The sequence below is a fragment of the Anser cygnoides genome, chromosome 4 (assembly GCF_040182565.1).
Source record: "Anser cygnoides isolate HZ-2024a breed goose chromosome 4, Taihu_goose_T2T_genome, whole genome shotgun sequence".
In the NCBI taxonomy this organism is placed as follows: domain Eukaryota; kingdom Metazoa; phylum Chordata; class Aves; order Anseriformes; family Anatidae; genus Anser; species Anser cygnoides.
The window spans coordinates 18,043,976-18,057,716 of NC_089876.1; the positions used below are offsets into that span (position 1 = coordinate 18,043,976).

General features: G+C 38.8%; 1 protein-coding gene across 6 annotated transcripts in view; it reads right to left on the minus strand.

Annotated features, from left to right (window-relative positions):
- The window catches only part of KCNIP4 (potassium voltage-gated channel interacting protein 4), a 433,785-nt gene that overhangs the window by 325,758 nt on the left and 94,286 nt on the right, over window positions 1-13,741 (minus strand). Inside the window, exon 1 of one of the 6 annotated variants that reach the window (XM_013180580.3) lies at window positions 1,503-1,861. The exons of the other annotated variants lie outside the window; for them this stretch is intronic. Within the exon in view, the coding sequence (XP_013036034.1) occupies window positions 1,503-1,590 (88 nt within the window). The 5' untranslated portion in view covers window positions 1,591-1,861. Of the gene's footprint in view, window positions 1-1,502; window positions 1,862-13,741 lie in introns of those variants that run through there. 6 annotated transcript variants of the gene reach the window in all.

A 13,741-nucleotide genomic window follows, 5' to 3' on the forward strand; every position in this document is an offset into this window, starting at 1 on the left:
TATTTCATACACTCTACCGTCTTCATAGTAATTTAGCCTCCAAGATGTGCTTCTTAATTATAAGTGAAACAACTTCTTAGTAGTAACAGTATAACCAGTATCCACAACTCCGGAAAATGGTTTTGAATTGTGAGCTTAGAAAGCTTGCAATACAAACATCAGTCTGAAAAATAGAGCACATCATTTGGTAGACAGGAAAGGAAAAGCTTGAATGACTTTGTGAAATAGGAGTATTGGCCTTCATCTCTAATACAGCTTTCTTCTTGCATCGTCTATTACTTAATTTCCATAGCAACCCACAGGAGCAAGAAGTCAGCATTTCAAAGAAATCTGAACTGATACAATATACAAAAAAATGACAGAATAAGAATAGGACAGAAAAAGACAGGGAAATTCTACTTTACGAAACACTCGGGGATACTGAAAAGCTACACTAGTTCATATTAGATTTATATAAGTTACAAGTACCTTATAAAGTACTGGTTGCCAGTGATTTCTACAGCAGTATAACCCAAAATATTGATAAATGCAATTTATCAATAAAGTATGAGTGCAGAGTCAACTCTGCTTTCAAAGCTTTCCATCAGTGATTAATAAACCAAAAAATAAAATAATCAGCAGAAACTTTCAAAATGCTTTTAGCAAAGTGAACATTTAATTCTCAATAATCCTGTTAGTATAATTGCTTGTTATCTGCTACAGCTGGACTTGCACCTCTGCTTGCTGATTTTTCCAAGGAAAAACATATCTGAAGTCTAGAAAGAAGCAAAGTTGTATTTCACTAGTACAGAATGACACGTCATGTAAGTTGTCATATGTGACAGTCCCTGGGAATAACCAGAGAAAATGCTGATTTGCAAGAAAACTGTATTTTCCCAAGTGCTAAAAAGAAAACTACACTGTTTGATCAATCCAGTTTACAAATCCCTTCTGGCACTGTACAATTGATCCAAGGTTACCCAAAATAGATTAAGTCAGCAGCCACTTAAGTTCCAAATTCTTTAGGGGCAAAAAGCACAAGCATTATTTAAAGTTTGCAGCGAGCTGCTACAGCACCACATCGCAGTTGGTTTACATGTGGAAATAAGCAAAAACAAGTGTCTGCGAAAAAGAATGTAGGCTGACTGCGGTGGTAAATCTGTAGGGGAGAGTGAAAATAAAAAGCAGGAGCTTCCCCTCTATGGCCATGCATCCCGTGGGTGCTGTGCTCCCCGTTAGGGCACGCACGTGAGCGGGTGAAGGCACGTAGACACGCAGCCCCATCGGGGTGCAGGTTTGCCAGTGCTCAAGGGAACCCCTCACATTGTCTAAACACCACAACGTTCACAAGACCACATGCTCTGTTTTTATTATCCCCAGCCACAAATTGGTCCGTAGGTTTCTTTTTATTACTTACAAGATGAGAATTATAAACATAAAGCAATGCCATCACTACATTAAACGCAGGCAATCGTCCTGTTATCACGCCGCACGGTTAGACCACAAACAAAAACAGCCGTTACCTGTGTGAAGAGAACCTGTGATTAGCCTGAGAAGGTACTGGGCAAATTTCATGATTTCTCGCTTACACCGCTTCCTACAGCCACTCATCTTAAGCAACAAGGTATTCCTCTGAGAAGAGACGGGCACTTTTGCCGATAGAGGGAACCGTTCCTGGCAGCAAACTTCTGAGGCAGTTGGCAGCCTCGCAACTCGCCTTCTCCCAGCAGCCGAGCCCAAACTCCCCCGGCTCCTTCCCTCCGCTGCCTGCCGAGCAAAGCCCCGGGGCACCGGGGGGCACCGGGGGGCGCCGGGGGGCCGGAGCCGCTCCCGCCGCAGGCGCTGCCCGCGCACAGCCCGCGGTCGGCTCGGCGGGCACCGCAGCCCCGGGGCGGGGCCACGCACCCCTCACATCACACACACACCCCACAGACATCACACACAGACACCCCACGCCGCACACAACCACACGAAGATGCCACACGCACCCCACATACATCACACAGACACCACGCACCCCCCACATCACACATACACACACACACCCCACATAAATCACACAGACACCACCCCCCCCACACACACACACACACCACACACACACCCCACAGACATCACACACAGGCTCCGCTTTGCCCCTCAGGGAATCAGCAAGGGAATCGAGGGCACGGCATCGCTCCGTTTTGCTGGGAGGAAGATGGAAAAAATAAATAAATCACAGCACAACATCAAAAGGTGGGTTTAACAGAAAACATCCCAGTGGCGGATATCACAGCGCGCTGCTCAAGGTCAGAAGAGAGGGCTGCCTCACCTCCAGCTCACCTGCAGAAGGCAGGGGAGCTGGGGGGCTCCTGGCCAGCCCCTCAAAAGCTGCAGGGCCCCAGGGGTCCCCCAAGGCTGGGGCAGGCGGCAGCCAACAGACCTTAGCTAGGGTGGCTCCAAGAAAGGCTTTTTTTTGGGTGGGAAGCTGCACGCACTCTTTGCTGCTCCCGTAGAAATTCATGCTTTGCTGCCTTGCGTGAGAGAAGCGTTTCCTATTAATAAAAGTGATCTGCTGAAGTCTTTCCCCATGAGCAGAGAAGCTGAAGAATACGTTTTCATTTCCCTCGGACTACTTCCCTGGACTACAGAAACGCAGAACAACTCCAAGTATTGCATTAGATGGTGATGCAATATGTAATGCCTAATACAGTTAAAAGAAGACAAAGAACCCATTAAGGAAAAGCTTAACAGAAGAAAATCACTGTCTGATCTAATTTTAATGACAGCATCGACCACACAAACATTTTGGTAAATGCCTTTAAAAAACTGTAATAAACACAAATGCGCATCTTCAAACTATTTTTGTACTGTGCACTGAGCAGGGATAGATACATTCTAGACGCAACACATCAAAGCATTAGCAAACTTGCAGTTAGATGACATGTTTTCTGTCTATGCTAACTAAAACACAAGCCTGCTCTCTTATGCTTGCAGTGAGGCCATGAAGCTATCAGAAAGAGCCAAAATGAAACACCCCCAAGAAATCCCCATTTTAGCTCATTGCAGGGTTTAGCCCTGGAAGAAACTAGGCAAGTTTCAGCATTTCGTATTTGCACTGCTTCATCCTACAGCCACTCTTCTATTTAGAAAAGGCATTAAAAATAAATAAATCCACAAACAACAAGAAAACAAAACCTTGCCACAGAGAGTTTAACACCACTGCCACCTTCTTCCACCTCTGAAAGGGAAACTCCCTAAACAGCTGGTAGAAGTGAAGATGGATACTGAAAACAGAACTGTGAGCATCTCGTCTTTGGCTGAAGACAGAAGAGGCCAATGCAAATGGTTCTCAGCCAGAGTCCTTGACCTGCTTAATCCTTTAACATTTTTAATTGCTTTATATAAATTTCACTTGCAGTAGTACTTCAAAATGAAGAAGTGAAATACTGGTTTTCTAAAGCTTTAAATAAGCATTGTCACCATGATCGTTTTTTTCCCTCCCCTAAAACAAAGTAGCATCAGTTCTGACTAATTTTCCTAAACCTTTTACATTTCAATACAGCAATAACAGTAATTACTGTCTAAGAAAAAGTTCATGTAAGGTTTCAGACCAGTTTCAATAAGAGACTTTTAACAAACAGTGTAATATTCCGATAAAACTGAATCCGAATCTAGCTCCCATTATTTTCCTGCTCAAAACAAATGGCTGTCCAATCTTTGACTAGAAGCTACTTACCCCAAATCAAAAAAAAAAAGGCAGATCAGGGAAGAGTGGAAAGGAAAAATCACAATGAAGAATAGTTAAAAAACACCATGGTTTTGTCAATAAATACATTATAGTGAAATAATTTTGGAGAACACCAACTCCTATGTATTGGCAATACACTTTTTTAAGATGGGACACATTAAAGTCTTCAGAAACAGAGTCTCTGCACTGGAATATAAAAATACTTTTTATATCTATAAGAATGACTGCCCCTACTAATTCGTAATATATATAGGTCTGAAGTAAAACTTTTTTTTTTTTAATAAGATTTCTATTAACATCAGAAGGACATGGATCAGCTCCTGGAAGTTCTGGACTTGGGAATCAGGTACTTAGAAATCAGGGTTTAGAAACCACTATTGAAGTACAATAGAGAAGGAATAAAGTATGCAAAACAATTCTTTTCCCAGAGTTTAGGAAAAGCAAATGGAAGGAGAAGGTAAATATTATTTGTAAACTCTTGGACTTTCAAATTAGTTTATCCAGCCCAATCGACAGGCACCCAAGAACAGTACAAAGCAACTTCTTTTATTTTGAAGTACTTGGAATGCATGAAATAAAAGGGCAGGAAATGTGGTTTTATTTGTTTTAAAAGAGACCAACCACAGCAGCACTTTAAATACAAAATAGAAAAGTTCCTCTGAATGTACGAAGTATACTCTACAGCTCTTAATAATCAAATATTTTCTATTTTTTTATATGAAGATTTTTAAACAAAGCTACAAGAAAAATCTTCCTTAAAAAGAATAATCCATTGTGATGACTTAGCATAAAATGATAAATGTTGAATTAGCTAGCACTATAGTTTCTTTTTGAGAAAAAACGCTAAATACAGATTGCATTTAATAACAAAATAAAGCAAAATCATCCCTTAAAAATACTCCATCAGAAGCTAAATTTGGATGTCATAGCTAACAACAGCAAGGACTCAACTTGCAAAAAAGCACTGCATAATGGTTTAAGAAAAAAACAGATAAGAAATCCCTGCAATAAGGATGACATTGCCTGCTAGATGCAAGTTCACCAGACTGGCAATAAAAAAAAAATTAAAAAACACACACAACAACATGAGTTGAAGTGACATATGCAGAGTACGTAAGCTGATCAGCTTCTTGGAGACTATTTGCATTGTATGTTTCATTCACATACATTTTAAACGATCTTCCAAATTGAAAGAGTGCAATTTCCTCCTGAAGTAGCCTGTGCTATTCCTTAAAAAGAGCTAATTTGAATCTTCTAAAAACAACAAATTCAGTAAGCGGCCTCAACCTCAGGAAGGGTCAACCAGGAACACTGAGAACCTGTACACAGTTTCCTCACTGTTGACTGAAGAGCCTTGCCAGAGTCTTTGTTCTTAACGCAAATGCTGAATTCCACAACTGAACATTTTATCAGAGGGTTTCTAGCCACCTTATTTCAAAGAACAGATATTTACAACCTAAGCACATGGCAAGAAACAACAGATGGGCAGAAACAAACAGATGGGTGAACACAAGGTAACAGCGAGATGTTTACGATCAGCGCAATAAACAGCTGCCATGCGTAGATGACCATCATCAGATTTCCTCTCAGTTGCTCCTTGCCTGTCATAAATGTGAGAGTCTTTCTAAATCATAGTCCCCAGTGTATTTATTTTAATAGCTCTTCTCTTTTTTTATTTCTTGACTCAACAGTAGCTTGTAGCAAGGTGTCCAAAGTTGACTGCCATCTAAAATAGATGCAGCAGGATTAGAGCCCTTTTTCACAAAAAGCACCAGAAACTGCAGAATTCCACGGTATTCACCATTTCTATGACCATACCAGCCATGGCTTTAACCACAAACAGTAAGCAGCAATACAAATTTCTCCCAAAAATTTATTTTTTTGCCCAAATTTAAGTCTTAGATAATAACACAAACCAGCAATTGTTACATGCTAGAATGTGAGCAGGGAGAGCAGAGATGCAGATAGATATTCCCTTCCTCACTGCTCCATGCCAACAAGCTAGGGGATGAAGCTAAATTTACTTGGTTTAGAACTGTTATTGCTCATTGTTTTCTGTCCTGAACATTACAGCAATAACAGGCAACACAAAAATCTTTCTACTTCATCTACTCCATATTAAAATGGATGTTCATATGGGATGTGGACATAGCCTTGTTCTGTCGTGGGTGGGAACAGTAATTGCCACAGAGCCCAGGACAGTTAGCAGGGGGACTGCCAATGTACTTAAGGCAACATTTTTTTTCATTTAGCAAAATCTAACAAAAATTTCACAGGAAAAAAAAACAACTTCATAGCATTCCAAATTCACTTATCCATCCCGTCCATGTTTCTTAATGTGCAACACAAAATAACATGAGACCTTTACCCCAGCCTATACCACTGAAAATTAATGCACAATCTTCCTGCTTCTGTCTCTAGTTTTTAGCTTCTCCTGAAAGCTTGCTAAGAATAATATCATCAAAAATCAAACAACTAGTGCTGGGCTGAGAATGGTACTACAGAGAAATGACTGCTATCTCATGCCGTTTGCATAATATCAGCAAGTCATACACATGCTCCATTCTAATAGCTAATACTTGTATACAAGAAATTACTTCCATTGCTGTTATATTTCTAAACTCTATAGTTTCAGACTTAATTTTCTATTACATTTATGGAGCTCAGTAAAACCTGGTGGCTTAGCCAGAAAGAGCATAAAACCTTTGACCAGCATAACAAAAACACTTTTTAAAACGCTTGTCATTTGTCTCTATTATTTCTGACTTCCCTGTAACTAGCTACTCAATCAGAATGCCTTTTTTTTTTTTTTTTAACCTAGTCTGTGTCCTTGAAGCTTACCCCAGGGATTCATTTCCACACAACGCTCTAAGATGATACTGCAGACACTCAATGAGGAGCTACAGCTGCCTCAACCTCCCACATGGTCCTCTCTTGCCTAATTAAATATTCATCACTCCCAAATGCTGCAGTGTCAAACATGAGCAACTTCCCAGCCTGACCTTCCACGGCCAGCCAGAGGTTTGTGCTGGGGAATAAACAAGGCTAGGACTTACCTGCTGAAACATAAAATAGCATAATGCAGTTTTCATGTTGCACGTTAAGTTCTGTGCACACGCTGTAAAATTCTCACTGCAGAACGTAGAGTACTGCCTTTAACATTCAATATAAATTGAATCTCTGTATGCAAAGCTAACTATAAAAACCTGCACGAGCTGTGTTACGAATAGTCTTTCTACAGAACACTAAAATATATTCACCCTTATTATACAGACCCCGTTTTGTATGTGTGGCCTTATCTTTCAACTTAAACCGATGCTGAGTGTTCTCAAATGAAAAAAGATTAAGATGTGCTACTATCAACAAGTATACGGGTTCTCTCTTCATTTTGTGGCTCTGAGTTCATAAGTAACATAAATTCACATACATCATTCATAAGAAGTTTAAATTTTGCCCCCAAGATGAAAGAATTAATTCCTATTTTCTCTTCCCTATGGAAAAAGATATCTGGAGTTGTTATACTCATTTTAGTTCTACTAGACTCTACACACATTTCAATCTCTATTTAATGGAGAGATTAATGGAAGAGAAAGAAATTCCATCTCATCTTTTCAGTCAAGTGCTTTCCTAGAGTTTTCAGGGATCACCCCCCATCATCACCACCACCTTTCCATCATTTTGCATTGCAAAACAATTGTGGATTCTGCAAATTTGCAGTTTAATCAGGAAATCAAACTAAACCTGCAAAATTAAGATTTAGAGGTGCAACTCCTGAAGTCTTTACATCCTTAACCTCACATGAATTGCAATGCATTTGGGTGAGTATGCTGCATTTACTACCTCAGGGAGGAGAAAGAAGAGGCAGAGGCAACAGCCCTAACAGCTCTTCAGAGCCTAGGTCATCCTTGCTTGGAGTAATTTTGAAACAAGCTGTCCTGCAACCCAAAATTTATCCTGTTAAGTATTCATGTATAAGCATATACGAAATAAAAAGTTAAACTACCCCAATGCTAGGCTGAGGTGTCTGTCTTTCCCCTCCTAGCATAATCCTGCAGATATTGAGGACAGCCTGTCTGCAATCCTGCAGTACCCTTTAGTTATAAGCAGTTACTCATCTACTCCCCAGTTTTCCAGAACTGTTGCAATTGTAATACTGGCCCATGGATATTCCATATAATACAGATGATTAGCTCTCCCAATGTATATAATAATTAAAATTATTTTTCCATTTGTCAGTTTAAATTGACTTAGAATTGATCTGCTTGGTCTGATAAACCTGAGTTGAACCCTGTTCACCCACAAGAAAGGTTCTTATATGCTCAAAATTGTACCACTCAGAACTAAGATTTTCTATACTGCACATTTGTTTGCATTACAGGGAAATGAAAAACATTCCAAAAGCTTTTAATTTTTTATTTTTATTAACTACAGTAAGTTTGAAATCCGTCTTGGCTTCATGCGATGGATAAGCCTGAAGAAGCTACACATTATGCACTGCAGATAGGACACAACGATCAAGGATATAAATGAGAAAGCATCACATCCATTTAACTTTGCTGGCCCTGTAAAGTAAAATCTCTGAGTCTGCATTATGATCTTGAAGTCACACACTACACACAGCTGCAGTACCATTTTTCTCCCTGCCTCCTAACACACATTCTTTTGCGGCCATATACACTGCCACTTCTCCAAGAAGTATGGCCATGACTACCTGCAGCTTCAGGCAAGCTTCCCTCATCAGTCCTTGTAATGCTTCTTTAAATCAGTCCGCAAGGACCAGAGACAGAAGGACGAAGAATCAAAGTTAATCTTAGAGTTTAAAAAAAAACAGTACAATGGAGCAAAGAGGGAATTTAACCTCATGTGTGACCCACAGGCATTAATGAAAGGCCAAATCTTTGATTCCCAGCTCAGAGCATCCCATGGTACAGCAGGTATTTGGGCTGCTGTGCTTCAGAGCTCAGGAAACCATAAAAATTTAGCATGACATCATTGCAGTCTCTTAGCGATAACACAGTCTAAAAAGATCTAATCAAATGAGGGCCTTCAGCATAAATTCAAGTCATTTTCCAACTCTCTAGCCTAAGGAAGTGAAGTAGTTTTTATTATGAACTCAGCTATTATGAGGTTACAAATCAGTGATAACCATAATAATCTATATATGGTCTAGACAAGCAAAAGAAAATTTCATTAGTTGGCTGTAAATAAATTTCCAACTCAGAAGCCTAGAACAGGAAGTTAACTGCAAGGCTGGTAATGACAACAGAGCATCTCTCTCATTTCTATACATCAGCACAATAATTCTTCTATCATGCACGCTCTCCTGAGCATCGGTGTTGATGAAAGATACAGGAAAATACCACCAGTTACCAGAAAAATGATGGTAAACTTCTGAGGTCTTGTATGGTACAGGGGTGAGTGAGCGTTCTTAAACCCTGCAGAAATCTTAGTTCATAGCAGCTGCTCCACGTGCCTGGATATAGAATTTCAGTCACCAAGTAGAAATCGTGTTTTATATTACAGAAATTATGACTTCAAACTTTCCCCCATCGGAATAGGACAGCTACTTCTACTGCAGAAACTATATTAAAAATGAAAGAGATAAGCTGTTCAGTCAAAAAATAAATTCTATTAGAGTTATCTCATGTCCAAGGAACTAGAGTGGGAAAAAATTCTCTGAAATTTCCAATACACAGGTAACTTGTCAGGTATAAGCATCTTAATTGCAAAGATGCCCTTACCAGTTTCGGTCAATAAGGAATTTATGGCATTATGTACAGCTTCAGTTCTTGCCTCTTGGTTAAACTAGGTAATTCCACACTCCTTAAATTAAAGATGCTTTCAATTAGTAACCACATTTCATCCTACATTTTATATCATCATTAGCCAGACTCCCCCATATAGACTCTTGAGAGAATTCAAGTTGGTCACATTTTACTAGCTTAACTTTGTTTTCCACATGATGAATGAGGGGGGAAAAAAGAAATTTGGGTAACAGATGTTTTATCTAGTTGACTTTTCTCTGAAGATAAAATGTTTATTTGAAAACATTTATAGAATTTTCTCACTTTTTAATATTGTTTCTAAATATAACATATTGCTTTGGCTTTGGAAGGTGTGGGGGGGGGGGGAGACTGGCACCACAAGTGCACTTTGTGTGACTCTGCCTTGGAAAATAACTATGATTAAAATTAGAATAGTAACCAACAGGAGAAAGTCTTATTTCAAAACATGCTACAGCCTGAGGAAAGATTACAATACTGTCTGGGGAAGGAATAAGGATGATATCAAAATGAAATTATTCCTGAAGGTCTCTGGTCATGGATCTCATTGCACTACAAGATCTCAGGTCAGCATGAACTGCTAGTATGATTGCAATTGGACTAATAAATTTTTTTTGTATTTTGATTACGAATTATTTTATTTTTGCTTATTTAAAGTTTAACTCTTGACTCTGTAGATGTATAGACCAGATACAGACAATAGTGTTCTCCTTCTTTTGCCCACAGCAACATTTCATGTGTTAACACCTCTTACCACAAGAAGGTCTCTTTCCAGTCACCTTTCACAGCAATGCATCCTCATGATCTAACCACTTTCATTCTTTAAAGGCAGTGCTATTTCTGAACTTGCTTAGCAGTAGAAGAACATAATTTCCTGGCTGCAACCTTGTGCCTACTCTGAATGTGCAGTTCAGACTGATCACCATAGCACACAAAGACAGCAACAAGTAAACCAATTTTTACTTTATACCACTCAAGACATTCCTGCACCTGAAGTAGTAGTAAAGGTATCTGAAGTGGGTAATGACAGTTTCTACATCACTCTTTAGTTCTTCCACAGTAAATTAGACTTTCCTCAGGGGGCCGGGTCTTTTCTTGTACTGCCTCTCCAGAGGCTCCTATCCTGGTTTCTCTTCTAGAAATGCATTCTCAAAACCATTTCCACTCCTCATCCAGACTTTATTTACTTCTATAAAGATGCTTTCTTTTATAACTCCCCTTTATCTGGTCCATTACTAGATAATCTATTCCATGGTTATTAACATCTGGCATTTAAACTAAAAAATCTGGTCTGCCCAGAGCAACAGCTATCCCTTTTCCAGCAGTACTTTAAGTAGAAGGTGATCAAATTTTAATGATACTCTTTTGTTATCTTAAACCAACTGCAAAAATTACCCCTGTCACTTCCCCTGGGTTTGGAGGATATCAGCAAATTTATCCATTCTAAATGGCACAAAGCTTTTGGTGGTCAAAATGCACATCTGCTCTAAAGAGATGACAAAAGTTGTAACAAAAATGCTACAGTACTCAAAAGTTTAAGCAATCAAATACTTACGGCCAAGGCATTTTTCCAAAGTTAAAGGACCCTTTACAAATCTGCATTCAGAATGAAGGTGGAAATAAAAGCTTCATTTTCAAGCCTATAACAATTTTTTCCTATCAGAAACCTATAGGAAATTCAACTTACAAACAACTAGCTATTGCAGATCTGCCAAGTATCAAATACCCTTAAAGATTTTTTTTTTGTTGACAACTTCATAATAGAGAGATATTCTGCTTGCTGAATCCTCAGTGTTTTTCTATAGCGTTTTGGCTTTTTGTTGTTTTTTTCCTCCCTATAGGCTTTTGCTTGTTTTTGAGGTAGTTACATACACAAGAAGATTGCTCTGATCTACATAACGCTGGAGAAGACTGTCAAAACCTAGCCATAATTATTAGCTTTTTGTAAACATGTGTGGAGTCTGGGAGCTTCAATTCTATCAGCAAACACTCTATGAACCCCAGAATTACATTAATAATCCACCTAGAAATAAATGTTATTTTCAAAGTGGCTGGTAATATATATACACATCTGTGACTGGTAGAGGATACTTCTCTGAAAATATCTTGAAATACTTAGAAAAATATGCACAGTGGTCTAAGCTAATCAGAAAGTGCACATCAGGATAATGCATTAAAAATTGAATAGAACTAGAATTAATCTTCTTTGCCAAAGACAACAACTTCTTGCTGAATCTCAGAGATAAAACAAAAATCACCAAAGTTGCTCTACAAAGTTTGTGCTTTCCAAAAATTCCTTGGCTCAGACTCCTTTGCAAAATAAGTCTTTTACTGTCACTCCTGCAATTTGAAAGGCTCAGTGAGTCCATGATGCTGAGATGCATGCTTCTGTATTTTCCTTCCATTCTGGGGTTTGAAGTAGCTACACTTCTTTTAGAATAACAACCTCAAAAAAGATACAATATAAATGTTGCCAGTATTGATGCTTCAATTAACTAGCTTCCTCTACCCCTTCAAAGAAGAAGTCATAAGTTATCTTCCTCTTCCTTCTCCCCCCCAATAACTCAGTAAGAAAAGAGACTCAGTAAGCAAAGAGTTTAATGGTAGAATGGTACACAAAGGGAATAATCCAAAATAAACAAAGTAGTAGTTTTACTCTGAATCTATACAGCTGCATATAAAAGTGAATGAGAGAGTGAAAAGCTCTTGAAAAGTTTTTTTTCCTTTGCCTGTTGGAGTACATGCAGCAATATTAGGCTGGAACTGACATTCTACTTACCAGGAAACACGATGTGATGGGTTTCTAAATTTGAGTGCAAAGTGGCAGAATTTCAGGATGATACTGAAAACAGAAGTGCATAAAAGATTCTTTCAACCAGCCAGAAAAGCATCACTAGAACAACCCTTCAATAGAGCTTCAGAAGCATCTGTTTTCTCTGGTAAAGGTTCTCATTGCCATCATAATACACCAGTGGCTGGAAATTACTAGTCATTGTTGCCACTACATCAGCATCAGCTGTTGACAGCTTATCAGTGTAACAAAGAGGAGAGGGAAGTGTTAGTCTCTGTTCCCTGGGAACTGATGATAGGGTGCATGGGAACAGACCAAAGCTGCACCATGGCAGTTTCCAACTGGGCATTAGGAAAAAAAAATCACCCAGAGTGTGGTCAAACACTTCCTAGAGGTGGTTGATGCCCCATGCCTGTCAATGTTCATTTGGATAATGCCCTTAATAATATCCTTTAACTTTTAGTCAGGCAGTTGGACTTGGTGACCGTTGCAGGTCCCTTCCAACTGAACTACTCTGATTTCTAATTATTCAGTATAGCCTATGAATATGGACCAACAAATATATACTATTCAAAGTGGTTTTTTTACTTTCATTTTTCTGAACTGCAATGTATATAAGCGTGTTGTAATCTAGCAAATCTTATATGTATTTCCTAAACTGAACAGTCTTAAAACTAACAACACTGACACGTGAATCCTAAACTGAACAGTCTTAAAAACTAACAACACTGACGTGAATTTGTAAAACTTCATTCCAGCCTGTGACAAGTACAAGGGAGCAAACCAACGAGTAGACAGAAAATGACAAGTGAAGACACGTCCACAATCTCCGAAGCCAAGTTTCCAAACACAATGTTACAAGAAACAGCTAATGTAGAGCGACAAAAAGATGAATATACATGAAATAATCAGTTTAATATTACAGGTCCAAGACTTTTTTCCAGAACAATTTAAGCTGGAATCCCATTTCAGGTCTCTTCTAAATGAATCTGTCATAGTTCACAATTTATATTAGCTCAATTAGATCATCCTATTCCCTCAGGATCCTATTCCTACTGAGAAAAACAACAACAACAGATGCCTTCCATATTCAGCCTTGTTCTTTTATGTTTTTGTGTCTCATAGTGCAAATATTCCCATGTTTTAGGGGAAGTATATGAAGCCAGAAAACAAAATTATGTCTCAAGAGATTCTGAGTATTAAACAACACAGTTAATTCCAAACTGAAGTGAAACATTTAACAGCTGAAGAGAGTCCCAGTTTGGTAAGGCCTCAGGTACATTGCTACCTGCCCTTGGTTTTACTGTTCCCCAGAGCTGCTACGAGACGCAAAAAATCTTTATAATAAGATACTGACATTTTCTTCTTGTGGTCACCATAAGTAAAATCAGTGTCAACAGGTTCGTGAGAAATACTTGACCAACATTTGATATTCTGATACAAAAAGCATTTCCAATT